The 12992-nt window shown below is 38.6% G+C and overlaps 2 protein-coding genes across 2 annotated transcripts; both read left to right on the plus strand.

Annotated features, from left to right (window-relative positions):
- Nucleotides 1-523: 523 nt before the first annotated feature.
- On the plus strand, nt 524-1741 carry BDR25DRAFT_375618 (uncharacterized protein). The gene is made up of 2 exons (XM_033697396.1): nt 524-1004; nt 1084-1741. Exons 1-2 carry the CDS (start codon nt 637-639, stop codon nt 1490-1492), a joined length of 777 nt encoding a protein of 258 aa, XP_033553458.1. The 5' UTR covers nt 524-636; the 3' UTR covers nt 1493-1741.
- A 2178-nt stretch (nt 1742-3919) lies between these two features.
- BDR25DRAFT_375630 (soluble quino protein glucose dehydrogenase) lies at nt 3920-5035 on the plus strand (the record flags this gene model as incomplete). Its single annotated transcript, XM_033697398.1, has 1 exon — nt 3920-5035. The coding sequence occupies one exon, from the start codon at nt 3920-3922 to the stop codon at nt 5033-5035; it is 1116 nt and encodes a 371-aa protein (XP_033553459.1).
- Nucleotides 5036-12992: the final 7957 nt, after the last annotated feature.

A 12992-nucleotide genomic window follows, 5' to 3' on the forward strand; every position in this document is an offset into this window, starting at 1 on the left:
CTACTATAAGGGGGGATAATGTAAGGCCGGATGTCCCAGAACGGGCCAGTATGGCCTCACCTGACCTGTTTGGAGGTCGTATGACCTGTGCTTCGTATATAAGCATGAATCCTGACAAGCGAAGCTTGGCAGCGATTCGTCTCTCTTACAATACACTCCTATCTTTCTCCGAAAGCTTGCTCTCAGTGCTATCCGTGCTACTTACCATCCCATCTTTACACCACTCAGAAGCATATAGGAGTGCGTGGGGACTTAATGACCTGGGAATTCCATAGACACCTATAGGCCTTGTACAAAAGGATATCAGAAAACTACTAAGCTAGCTACAGGGGAGAGGTGCGACTAAATACTTTCGCTCAGGACTTTTCAGCCTTGCTTCGGCCGTGGCCGCTAGATCATAGTAGTACGACCTCTCTTACTTGTATCCTGGGAGTTAGTAGTCGCTGTGGGACTTGTATATGATTAAATACTACAGCCTAATTCTGTTTCTTTAACGGGGTTCGACACATCCAATGATAACGAACGCTACCCCGAGAACATACAACTACAACTCCAAAGTTCTCGCGAAAATCTCCAGCATCTCCCTGGCTTTGATTCGACGGAAGTACGGAAGTTCGCCAATTCTCATTGTTCACCATGCGACTTGTCGATGTCCATACGTTTGAGTTCAAGTGGTTTAGCGAAAGTGAGCTACCTAAGTATGTGATTTTGTCCTATAGATGGGGCGACGAGGAAGTCAGCTATCAAGATATGTGCTGGCTCCAGAAGATGAAGTCAATACCGGATAATGTCAAGAACGACCCTGTTCTCTCGCTATTGCTCAGCCCCATCACTGTAGGATCCCGTTCGGTGACTGAGCGGGAAATAATGGAAAGACCAGGATACGCAAAGATTGTTGGCACGGCAAGATTCGCCAAGGCACTGGGTTGCAGATACACGCGGGTCGATACATGTCGCATCGGCAAGAGTAGCAGTGCGGAATTGCAAGAAGCCATAAACTCAATGTACTAATGGTACAAGGTGTCTTGGCTTTGTCTTGTGTACCTTGACGATTCGGCGTCTCCAATAGTCGCCTCTAGAAAGCCTAGAAGATTTCGACCTTTTCGCGCGAATACTGTCCCAATTTAGATGGATCACTAGAGGTTGGACACCGCAGGAGCTTGTCGCCCCAACCAGACTGTTCTTCTGCAATCGTGATTGGGGCTTCATGACTGCGAAACATCACACCATCGGGATAAAGAAGATTGCACAGGCTACTGGAATACCCCTACGCGTACTCCGGACGGGAGATCTAAGCGATATGTCCATTGCGCAGAGCATGTCATGGGCGGCGAACCGGTCCACGACTCGCGTCGAAGACACAGCTTATCGCCTCATGGGTCTATTCGACATCCACATGCCCATGCTCTACGGAGAGGGGTCCAAGGCTTTTATTCGATTACAAGAAGCAATCATGCAAACTAATTCGGATCAAACTACATTCGCTTGGTAAGACCCCACAGCCGATTTCTCTGCTTTGCGGGGCTTGCTCGCTCAATCTCCACCCGACTTCCTAGGCTGTAACATAATAACAAAAATGCGGACACCCAACGTGCCTTCCACGATCACAAATCTGGGCCTCCAAGTACAGCTGAATATCGTCCCCTCGGGTTCAGAGGGTTGCTACAGAGCCACATTGCTGGCGCGGAACCCGCTTGGGAGTCCTGTCAGCATCTTGCTCAGAAAAGTGAGCCACGAGGGGCAGTACACAAGCTTCGATGCGAAACGTCTCCAGTTCCTGGGCATCAGTGCCTCGGTCGGGGAAAAAGCACAATTCTACGTGCGGCAGGACCCTATCATCCCCGAGACCTTAATTGTCCCGGACATGCATTGTTTTCGCATAGAATTAAGCATACTATTTCTCGTCAGACTCAGAATCTTGGATGCTTGGCCTGCGGGCTTGTGGTCGTCAGACAACAATGTCCTTCTCATAACAAGGAAAGACTCTGGCGTGTTTCTCGGTATTCTCCGGTTAGCGACAGGACACGGAAGACCCTATGGGGACTCCATTCCTTTGAATATCTTCCAAGTTCGCTTACGCTTTGAGCGAAGAGAGCGACGTATATGGACTGAAATAGTCAGCACAGACTCCGTCTCTAACAACCTCGAACAGGTAGCAAAGACGTGGAAGGCTGCTTTCTTGACGCATGGCACTCCAAGAGGCGATTTGTCGAAGCCTCACCATTTAAAAATCAGGTTCCAGGGCCAGGATTTCTTCGTTCAAGTCCGCATGAGATCCGGTCTTTGGGAGGGTAAAATCAGCTTCCTTGTATTAATCCGTTCGGATCCGGTGGCTGGCTAGCTAGGATCTAGGTGGCTGGGAGCCAGAAGGGCTGATGCATATAGACCACCTGTTCCCGTTGTTACAGTCAATCAATCAATTATCACATTCAAACATAATCATCTTCTACATCTTACTTCCTCAGCAACGGGACCCAGTCCCCTTTATTGAATGAAATATGGAAGCGGGCATCTCACTCCTTTTACAAGGGTGGCCTCGGCTTTACTACCTGTCTAACTAACGTAGGCATACCAATCCATCTTCTTTAGCACTCCCTGGACGGTTTTCAGCCCTTCTTCTCTAGTATCATCGCCCTTCTGGTTCGAGATCATCGGGAAATATGATATCGAGAGATTTTGCTTTATATCAGACATTTCCAGCTATTAGACTACTACATCTATGAAGCTTAGCATACACTGCTCTTAATCGTAGTAATGTCTACACCGACTTTACAACTCCCATTTGGTCCGGCTCGAGCTCATGGTATATTGGACCTGGAATGATCGGAGCGGATAGACTGGGGAAGTGTTACCGTCGGCGCATGGGTATAATGTAGCGCGTAGGGAAAGAAGTCTCCTTGCTAACATTTATAATCCGTCGGAGTCTCCTGGAAGTCTATTTTGTTGGATAAGTTCCATTAATTCGTGGTCGCTGCCACCGGCAAGGTGAACTTTTCAGGGCGTAACCCTAACCCTAATTCAGGGCGCAAGGACATTGCAGCTCCTATGCCTGGAGTCATCTAAGCTAAAAGGCGTACATTGAGGAGTGAAGGCCTGATGTGTCTGAGTTGCGCAGCAAGTAAGCCTGAGGCCATCGTCAAAGCGCTCTATAACCAGGCTGGCAAGCTTGAGGCGCTGGCTGAGATCGTGGGATGCCGGTGGAAGATTCGGCGATATGTACGTTTTCTAGGCCATCTTGATAACCGGGTCCGATGTTTATAGCATCTGTATCAGTGCTGCAGTCCCTGCATGAGCGCATCAAGTTGAAGAAGACCCTCAGATGTAAACTCAAGGTAAGAAGTAAAGAGAAGACTTAAGCCAAGCTCGAGGGGGCCTGCCAAGTCCGGTCGCGACGGCATTCGAATGGTAGCATCTCATTTGACAATGCTTGGCTTTGAGCTATATTGTCTTTCATGGTTGGCTGGTTGTGTGCAGACGCCCAAAGTGTTTGGTGTTCATAGCCTGTTTGGTAGGGTTCACCGCACAAAATTTAGGCATGCACCCGGCAATCCTTATGAAGTGCTGATATTTTAATTAATGTTAGCTGCGGAGAACCTTGAATTGTTTGGGGAGTACCAAGTGTTCCAAGGCCGGAACACTTTGAGCACAGGCCTCCGCTAACGGTGTTCCAAGAGTTTTGAGTATACAGTGGTATATTTCAATACCTATCCATGAGGGTTTGTTCGAACATGATTTGCCTGCATATATAAAATCATCAAAGGCGGGAATAGCCTGAAAGTAGACAAGAGATTGCTCGACACCTCTTGTTTTTGAAATATATCCCCTCTCGGGGGAACCATCTCGGTGTTTCTCTACGATGTGAACCTTCGATCGTCTAGGAACACGACCAAACCGAGAAGAACAAACCGCACCGAAAACGATGCATCTCCCACTTTCTCTCGCCTACGCTCTGGCAATGGTGGCCGGTGCTTTGGCCGTCCCATCGCAACACCTAGACACTCGCCAGCAGCCGTGGAAGTCAACAGCCATCGCCACATTTGCCGAGCCATGGGCGTTCGCCTTCCTGCCCGACAGCCGCATCCTCCTCAACGAGAGACGAGGCAACATGCATCTCGTCGACCCAGCCACCGGGTCCAAGCTCACCATTACCGGTGTACCCACCGTCGCCTACAGCGGCCAGGGCGGTCTCCACGACGTCGCCCTGCACCCCAACTACGCCGAGAACAGCATCGTGTATATCAGCTACGCCGAGAGCGGCAGCGGAGGCGCAGGCGGTGCAGTCGTGCGGGCCAAGCTGACGCTCAACGCCAACGGCGGCGCGCTGTCCAACCTCGAGGTCATCTGGCGCCACACGCAGAGGGCCTCTGGCGGACTCCAATTTGCCTTACGCTTGCTCTTCGGTCCAGACGGCGCGCTGTGGATCGCGTCGGGAGAGATCAACCAGATGTGGCCGTCGCAGTCCATGACGGGCAACCTAGGGAAGATAATCAAGCTGTACGACAACGGCACAGCCTTCGCGGGCAACCCGTTCGCCAGCCAAGGCGCCGTACAGGCGCAGATCTGGTCACTGGGCCACCGCAACCCGCTAGGCATTGACTGGGACGCGCAGGGTCGCCTCTGGGAGATCGAAATGGGGCCCATGGGCGGCGACGAGCTCAACCTCATCGAGCGGGGCAAGAACTACGGATGGCCGCTCGTGTCCCAGGGAAAACATTACAACGGGACGACGATCCCTGCGCACAGCACGCGCCCTGATTTTGCTGCGCCAAAGGCGTTCTGGGTGCCTGTTATCTCTCCGGCTGGCTTGATCATTTACAAGGGGGATCTTTTTTCTAGCTGGAAGGGCAATGCTATCATCACTGGGCTTAGCTCGCAATCAATCGTGCGAGTGACCATTACTGGGGATACGGCCAAGGAGGCTCAGCGCGTTTCCATGGGTAAACGGATGCGCGGTATTCGCGAGGATAAGGATGGCGCCATTTGGGTCATTGAGGATGGTGCTAGTGGCCGCCTCTTGAAGCTTACCCCGAACTAGACTTGCGTTAACGAGAGACGCGAGAGGTTTGAGGATCGCATGTATATAAGGTAGATAGTACCTGTTGAATTGAACTCGTTGCGCTTGCAGTCCATTCCCAATCGCACTCTGTACGATGCGATGACTCCAAGCGCCTCCTTGAAAAAGTACTTGTCCCTTATTGTTATGCTACCCGCGGTGCTGATTGCAGACATGGAAGAGATATGTGAGATGCTCAGCCTGAGGTAGAGAGGAGAAAGAACTTAGGCTAGTGTAAAGATGGGATAGTAGGTAGCACGGATAGCACTGAGAGCAAGGTTTCAGAGAAAGATGGGAGTGTATTGTAAGAGAGACAAATCGCTGCCAAGCCTCGCTTGTCAGAATTCATGCTTATATACAAAGCACAGGCCATGTGACCCCTAAACAGGTCAAGTAAGGCTATAATAGCCTGTTCTAGAACATCTAGCCTTACATTATCCCCCTTTATAGTAGTTCTACAACTTAGAGGATAGAATAGATAACAATAGGCCTAAGTAGTATAATAAAGTATTAACGTACCTAACAGGTTGGCCGGCCACACAGGTTGGCCGGCCACTTTTGCCAAGCCCCCACTAAACTCTACTTATCTATATAATGCCTTAACAACAATACTAGATTAAATCTTCTAAAGAATGTTAAATACAGCTTACTTTTTAGGCTTTTAAATAAAACTTAAAACTTTTCTTATAACACACTGCAGCTATTTATAATATCTTTTACATAACACTAAGCAATTAACGCGCTAGACAGCCTTTATAAGCAGAATGCTAGCCTAAATTAAGGAATTTAACTAAGCTTAAAAAAAAAGTAGTTGTTAAGTATATACTTAAGCTTATTACACATAGATTTCTTTTTAGGCTTACAGCTATAGCTAATATAGCTAATTCCTTGCCTATAGAGTGTAATCTAGGCTAGGTTAGCTTAAACTAGACTAGTATATAGGTTAAGCACTACCTTAAGTTTATAATAAAGTTTAATTATAAGTATAATTATAAAAAAGCGCTTTATAAAGATCTAGAGGTTATTTAGGGCTAGTTTTACCTTATAGCTAATATAAAAGCTAAGTATAGTATCTAAGATAAAAATAAGTATAACTTTAATAAGTTAAGCTTTATAATAAGCTAAATATTAACTAGAGTAGTTATTATAGCTTTAGAGAGATAAAGATAGCTAAAAGCAATATAGTAAAATAATAAAAAGTAGATAATAGTTATCTAGAGCATTAACATAATAAAGTAGGCTATAAGATTATAGAGCTTTAAGTAGTAAATAAAGCTACTACATAACATAGATTACATAAAAAAAAGTAAATTTAAGTAAAAAAGACTTTAATAGTTAAGAATAAAGCTTATCTAACTACTCTAAAGAAGTTTAGAGCATGTAGTAATAGAAAGAAGCTAAAGACACAGGTGCACGCTAAAAAAAGTAAGCTAAGTTAAAGGCAATATAAGTAGTATAATTAGACTAGGCATAACTTACATATGTGTAAGTAAGTAGTAAAAGTAGACTCTAAATAATATCTTATGTTGTATTACTTTATACAGGGCTAAAGTAGGCTATTTTGTGAGAGAATAGGGTGGTTTTAGTAGGGGCTTAGCAAAAGTGGCCGGCCAACCCGTGTGGCCGGCCAACCTGTTAGGTACGTTATATAATAACATACTTTACAGGCGAGTTGCTTACACACCTAAGTTGCTTACTTTTACTAAGACCCTACTAAACTACCTTTTCTACACTAATGTATTTCTAACAACACTACTTAAACATGCTAAAAAAATGTTAGATATAGCTTACACTCTAAGCTTTTAAATAAAACATAAAACTTTTAAAAAAACATACTATAGCTATGTATAAAGTTTTTTAAAAAATAATAAATAACTATAGCACTAGATAACCTTTATAAGCTAATTTTATAGCTAACTTATAAAAGCTAGGTAATAATAAAAAGTAGGTAATTATTAAGACTATACTTAAGCTATATACGCAAGGATTTTCCTCTTAGATAGCATTTATAGCTAATATAGCTAATTCTTTACACGCTAAGCATAATCTTGTAACGATCCTCATGAATCGTTCCATCTCGGGTCGCTCGGATCCTATCCGAAGGGTCCCCGTATCGGCCCTGACCATGACTTGACCCAGTCCCCCGCAGTTACCCCTATTCCTGCATGTATTTAGTCGCACCTTGCCCCTGTAGCTAGCTTAGTAGTTTTCTGATATCCTACGTACAAGGCCTATAGGTGTTATTAGTATTCCCAGGTCTCTAAGTCCCTACGCACTCCTATATGCCTCTAAGTAGATTTATACTGCATTTAGACCTATTGTCTTACCTGCGCTGTTACATTATATTAAAAAACTTACTTTTGCTAGTAACAGCCTTATTATAATATTACATTAATTATTTATTTAACTATGTCTAAGTTCTAAGAAGCGTTTAATTTAGTTTAAGTTACTATTTTTACACACTATTATATTAAATTATTTAGTTAGTATAGATAAAATCTTAAAAACTTTTTATTAACTAAAGCCTTTAAGTTTAGAACTTCTTATCCCCTATAATTAAGATTGCCTTTAGAAAAGTTGTAAAAAGTGTGCTAAAGTAAAAACTTAAAGACTACTAATAACTTATTAAAATTAAAGACAACTACTAATGCCTAACTTTTAACTACTATTAGATCTTATTATAAAGACTGCAACCTATTCTAGCTGCAGCTAAGGCAAAATGCCTACTTTTAAAACTAAACTACTACTAACCTTAATAGCTAAACTCTTTTTTATAAGACCTAAAGCTAAAAACCTACTAGATTTAGAGTTAAACCTTAGCAGTATAGCCCTTAAGAACTAAGTTGCTTAATTAAGGGCATAAATTAAACAGCTAACTAGATTAAAAACTATTAGTCTTAATTATCCTCTACTAACTACTAAATTACTTTTAATAATGCTTTAAATTACTTTTACTACTTTAATAGTAAAAGACTTTTTAGGCACCTTTAAGCTTTCTTAAAGCTACTTTACTAAATATATACCTAAGATTAAGAACTTTATAGACAGCAAAGAACTTATGTTTAAATAATAGTAAGCTTCTATTATAGACAGACTTAACATTAATGCAGATTACTATTAAAGTAAGTGCGCACACATAGCGTTAGTATAGGAACACACTGCTAGTATTACAAAAGAATACTTAGAGCCTAGATACCTAGCTAAATTAGACAACTTTTAGTTTAGAAATATAAAAGAAATAATTAAGCTCTTATAAACATACTTTATTACTAGTAATAAAGAGATAAAGGTGTAACAGGCGTTTTAAACTCTAAAGATAAGTAAAGAAAAAGTGTTTTCTACCTTTAAAGCTTACTTTATTAGTGCTACTGTTAAAGGGTCTGTATTAAAGTTAGAATAGTTTTTTTACCTATAAAAAAAGATACTGCCTAGCTTAAAAGTACTAAACTTAGGTTTTAAGTACACTTAAAAGAGCTCTTTTAAGACTATAGTAGCCCACCTAATAGCCTATAATATAGAAAGAAGGAATACCCCTGCTATTTTAGAGCAAACTGTTAATTTTACCTAATAGTCTACTATTAGACCTAGTATAGATTAGTCTTAGAAGGTTTCTAGTAATACATCTAAGGCAGTATACTATTCTAGTGCACTCTAACCTGCACCTTTATTAGTACTTTAGTTTACCTTAGTTACCTATAGACAATCTAGCTAGACACCTGCTCTAGAAAGACAGACAACTCCTAGCAACTATTATAATTATAGAAAACTAAGATATTTTACTAGTAACTGCCCTATCTCTAAAGTATAAGAAATAAAGGTAGAGCAGTAAGATTTTAAAAAAAAATTTATAAATATAAATAATTTTAATCTAGATGCCTTTTAAATAAAAAATAGCAACACTTAGAAAAACTCTTTGTTTTAGGCTTAAGTAAGTATAATCTATTAAACATTAATCTATTGCACTTATTTAAAGGAAAACACTTTTAAGTCTCTACTATTTTATATTTAAAAAGCATTAAAGTCTGTTTAAATCTTTTAGTTAATACTAGCGCTTATAGTTTTTTATTTATTAACTTACTAACTACTAAGTTATTATTTTAATGCTTTTATGTCCTTATCTAATGCTTACTATTTAAAGTTATAGTTAAGGGCTTTTAAGATTAGATCTAAGTCCCTATCTACTAGTATATCTGCCTGCACATGTAAATTAATAGAAAAAGCATCTAAAACTGCCTTTTTATTATTATAAACTTTAGCTCCTAGAATTACATTATTAGCATTAAATAGTTATGTTATTTTAAACTCTATCTAGATATAAAAAGAAATTAGATTATATAGCCTAGTAAATATCTGCTTACTTACAAACCTTTACTGCCCTTACTTATGCAACTAACCTAGCCTACGCGCAATAAAGAAGTAGAGCTAGATATTAAACAACATAACGCACTATAGAAAAAGGACTAATTTTAGCAGTTATGCAGCCTAACAATTCACTGCATTAAGGGTTTGCTAAGGCTACTAAAATTATACAGATCTTCTATTATCTATAGTCTAAAGACACTTAAATTATCTTTCTGCTTATCTATTAAGAAGTCTAGAACAGGTCTAAAGGAGGTCTGTTTAGCTACTATTGCCCTAATTTTAGTAAATGCTTTTTATTTTAACATAAAAAAAAGGGAGAATAAGTTCTTTTTAACTTTTATTTACAAAATTAAGTAGTTAATTAAAGATAAGTAAGCTTTATAGTTAGACACTAAATGTAAAACTAAAGCATTAGTAAACCTCTAATTGCTCTCTAAATACTATTAGTACTAAGATGTATTTAGCTACACAGCAGCTTACTAGCTACTAGTACATTGTCTATATAACTACAAGATTGTCCTTACAGAGCCTCTCCCTAATAGTTATAGTCTGTTGTACAAACAGAACCTTAAGAAGCTAGAGGTAATAAAGAAATATGTTATAAATAATCTAAAATATAGCTTTATTAAGCAGAGTTAAAGCCCTTTTACATCTTTTATTTTTTATGTATAGAAACTAAATAGCAACTTATGTATCTGCGTTAATTACTGCAAACTTAACGCTCTTACCTGCAAGAATGTGTATCTAATACTGCGCATAAATAAACTTCTGTTAAGACCTACTAAGGCAGTAATCTTTACTAAGTTTAATATTTACACAGCTTTTAACAAGATTAGGATAGATCTAAGCTTTAAAAAGTGTACTACCTTTTAGACATAATATAGAACTTATAAGTGTAAAGTTTTGCCTTTTAGATTGTGCAATAGTCTAGCAACTTACTAGTGCTATATAAACAACATATTAATTAACTATTTAGACAATTTCTGCATTACCTATCTTAATAACATTCTTATTTACTCTAAAAACAAGGTAACTTATATCCTCTATATTAAAAAAGTCTTAGAAAGGCTCTAGTAAGCAGGATTATAAGTAGAGATTAGAAAAAGTAAATTTTATATTACTTAAATAAAGTATCTTAGCTATATACTCTTAAACAAAAGACTAGAGGTTAACCTAGAGAAAGTAGAGGTGCTACGCAACTAGCAGGCGCCTACTACTGTAACAGGTGTGAAATCTTTTCTAGGCTTTACTAGATTTTATTAGTAATTTGTTTTAAAATTCTTTTATGTAGCAAAACTAATTATTACGCTTTAAAGCCTTACTACCTTTTTTATATAAACTTTAGAGTGTAATGTAGCTTTTAAAAAGCTAAAGTCTAAACTATTAAGAATACCTACTCTCTACTATTTTAACTTTATGTTGTAAACTAAAATTAAAACTAATACTTTTAATAAAGTAGTAGTAGAAGTCCTTTCTTAGGAACAAGCAGATAGAAATTAGTGCCCTGTATTATTCTATAGTAAGGTCCTATCTAGTTTAGAGCTAAACTAGGAGATACATAATAAAAAGCTATTTGCAATTATTACAGCGTTTAAATAATAAAGGGCTAAGCTTACATCTATAGCAACAAGCACTTTAGTATATACTAATTATTGTTTGTTAGAGTACTTTATAACAACAAAGGTGCTAAATGCTTATTAGGCCTATTAGGCTAAAAAGTTAGCTTAGTATTGCTTCTAAATTAAGTACACTCTTAGTAAGAACAACGCTAGGGCAGACATTCTTAGTTGTTGTAAATAAGACATAGAAAATTTAAGAGCAGCTTAAACTAATAATAGGTTAAGAGTCCTACTAGGACTGCACTAACTGCACCTCTAAATTAACTCTAAACTAGCCTAGTACTACATTGCTTAAACAATAACTTAAGTAGCTACACTAAATGTTATAGAAAGACTAGACTAGGTTATGTCTCTAGATTCTTTAGAATTAATTAATATATTACTTTAAAAGAATTAAGCCTTTTTTACGTAAAAGCAAGAACTTCTACCCTGCTATTATTAGATAGGAAATAGACTACTCCTCTATGCTAACTGCTTATGTGTGCTAGTAGACTTGTTACTGTGTACCTAACTTATTTAAGAAGTCTATAACTAAGTATCTTTAGCACACCTAAGTGCTACTAAGACCTATTAGTTACTAGCCTAAAAGTACTACTAAAAGGGTATAGAAGCTACTTGCAAATAATATGTACAAAATTACCTCCTCTGTTATAAGGCTTATCTAAAACAGACCTAAACTTTAGGCTTTATCTACTCTCTACTAATTTCTGCTTAACTAATGCAGCACCTGTGCATTAACTTTAAGGAGTTCCCTAAAGACAAGTCTAGATATAATTAGATTATAGTTATAATTAATTACCTGTTAAAACAAGCTATTTCTATCCCCTACTACAAAATAATTAACGCCTAGAAAATAGCTGCTTTATTTATTTAATAAGTGTACTGTTTTAGCTACACACCTAAAACTATTATTTTTAATTAAGGACCTTAGTTTATATCTAGTTTCTAGTCTAAATTCTGTTAAATTCTAAGTGTAAAAGTTAAGCTTTTTACTGCCTATTATAAGGAAATAGATAGCTAAACAGAGATTATAAATAAGTATATTAATTAAAGACTAAGGCCTTTTGTATTTTTTTACTAAGATAACTAGAGTTCCTTACTGCCTCTAATTAATTAGGCTTAGATAACCTTGCCTTATGCAATAATTAAAATGTCTTTGTATTAAGTCCTATACAGCTCTAAACTATGTTAAAGCTAGGACTAGAAACATTCTACAGATCCTATTACAGCTATAGACAAGTTAAATTAGAAGGATGCCCTAGCATTAGCAACCTGCATGCACGCAGCCTAGGAGCTAGCAAAGACCTATATAGAAAAGGCCTAGGATTAGATGCAAACTGTAGTTAACTGCTACTGCTAGCTAGTTAACTAGAAGGTTAGCAACATAGTCTACCTAAGCATAGAGAACCTAGCTGTTTAGAAACCTAGCTAAAAACTATCTAATTAATAAGAGGGTCCTTTTAAGGTACTTAAGCAAGTTAGTAACTTATACTGCCTAAAGCTACCTTTAGGGTTAAAGATACATAACGTCTTTGCACTAAACGTGCTCTGTAAAGACCCTTAGAATCTGCTCCTAGGACAAGAACCTCTAAAACCCCCTAGAATTGCTATTAATAAGGTAAAGAAGTAGGAAGTAGAGGAAATACTTGCTAGCAAGCTCTACTAGAAAACGCTTAAGTACTAGGTAAAATAGGTAGGACACAACCCTAATCTAGTTTAGTATAAGGCTTTAAATTTTATAGGTTCTCCCTATAAACTAAAGGCCTTCTATAATAAGCATCTAAATTAGCTAGGACCTCTAAGAGCCTTACGTAAGTAGATTAAGGCTTTTAAAGCTAGTATAGAAGGCATAGATCACTTAGCAGACAATAAAGTATAGGAGTAAGAAGTAAATTTATAGTTATATATAAGGGTATTACAACTCTAAGGACACTGCTAGCAGTGCAAAGGAATACTTA

This window comes from Lindgomyces ingoldianus, assembly GCF_010093535.1.
Source record: "Lindgomyces ingoldianus strain ATCC 200398 unplaced genomic scaffold BDR25scaffold_3, whole genome shotgun sequence".
Classification (NCBI taxonomy): Eukaryota; Fungi; Ascomycota; class Dothideomycetes; order Pleosporales; family Lindgomycetaceae; genus Lindgomyces; species Lindgomyces ingoldianus.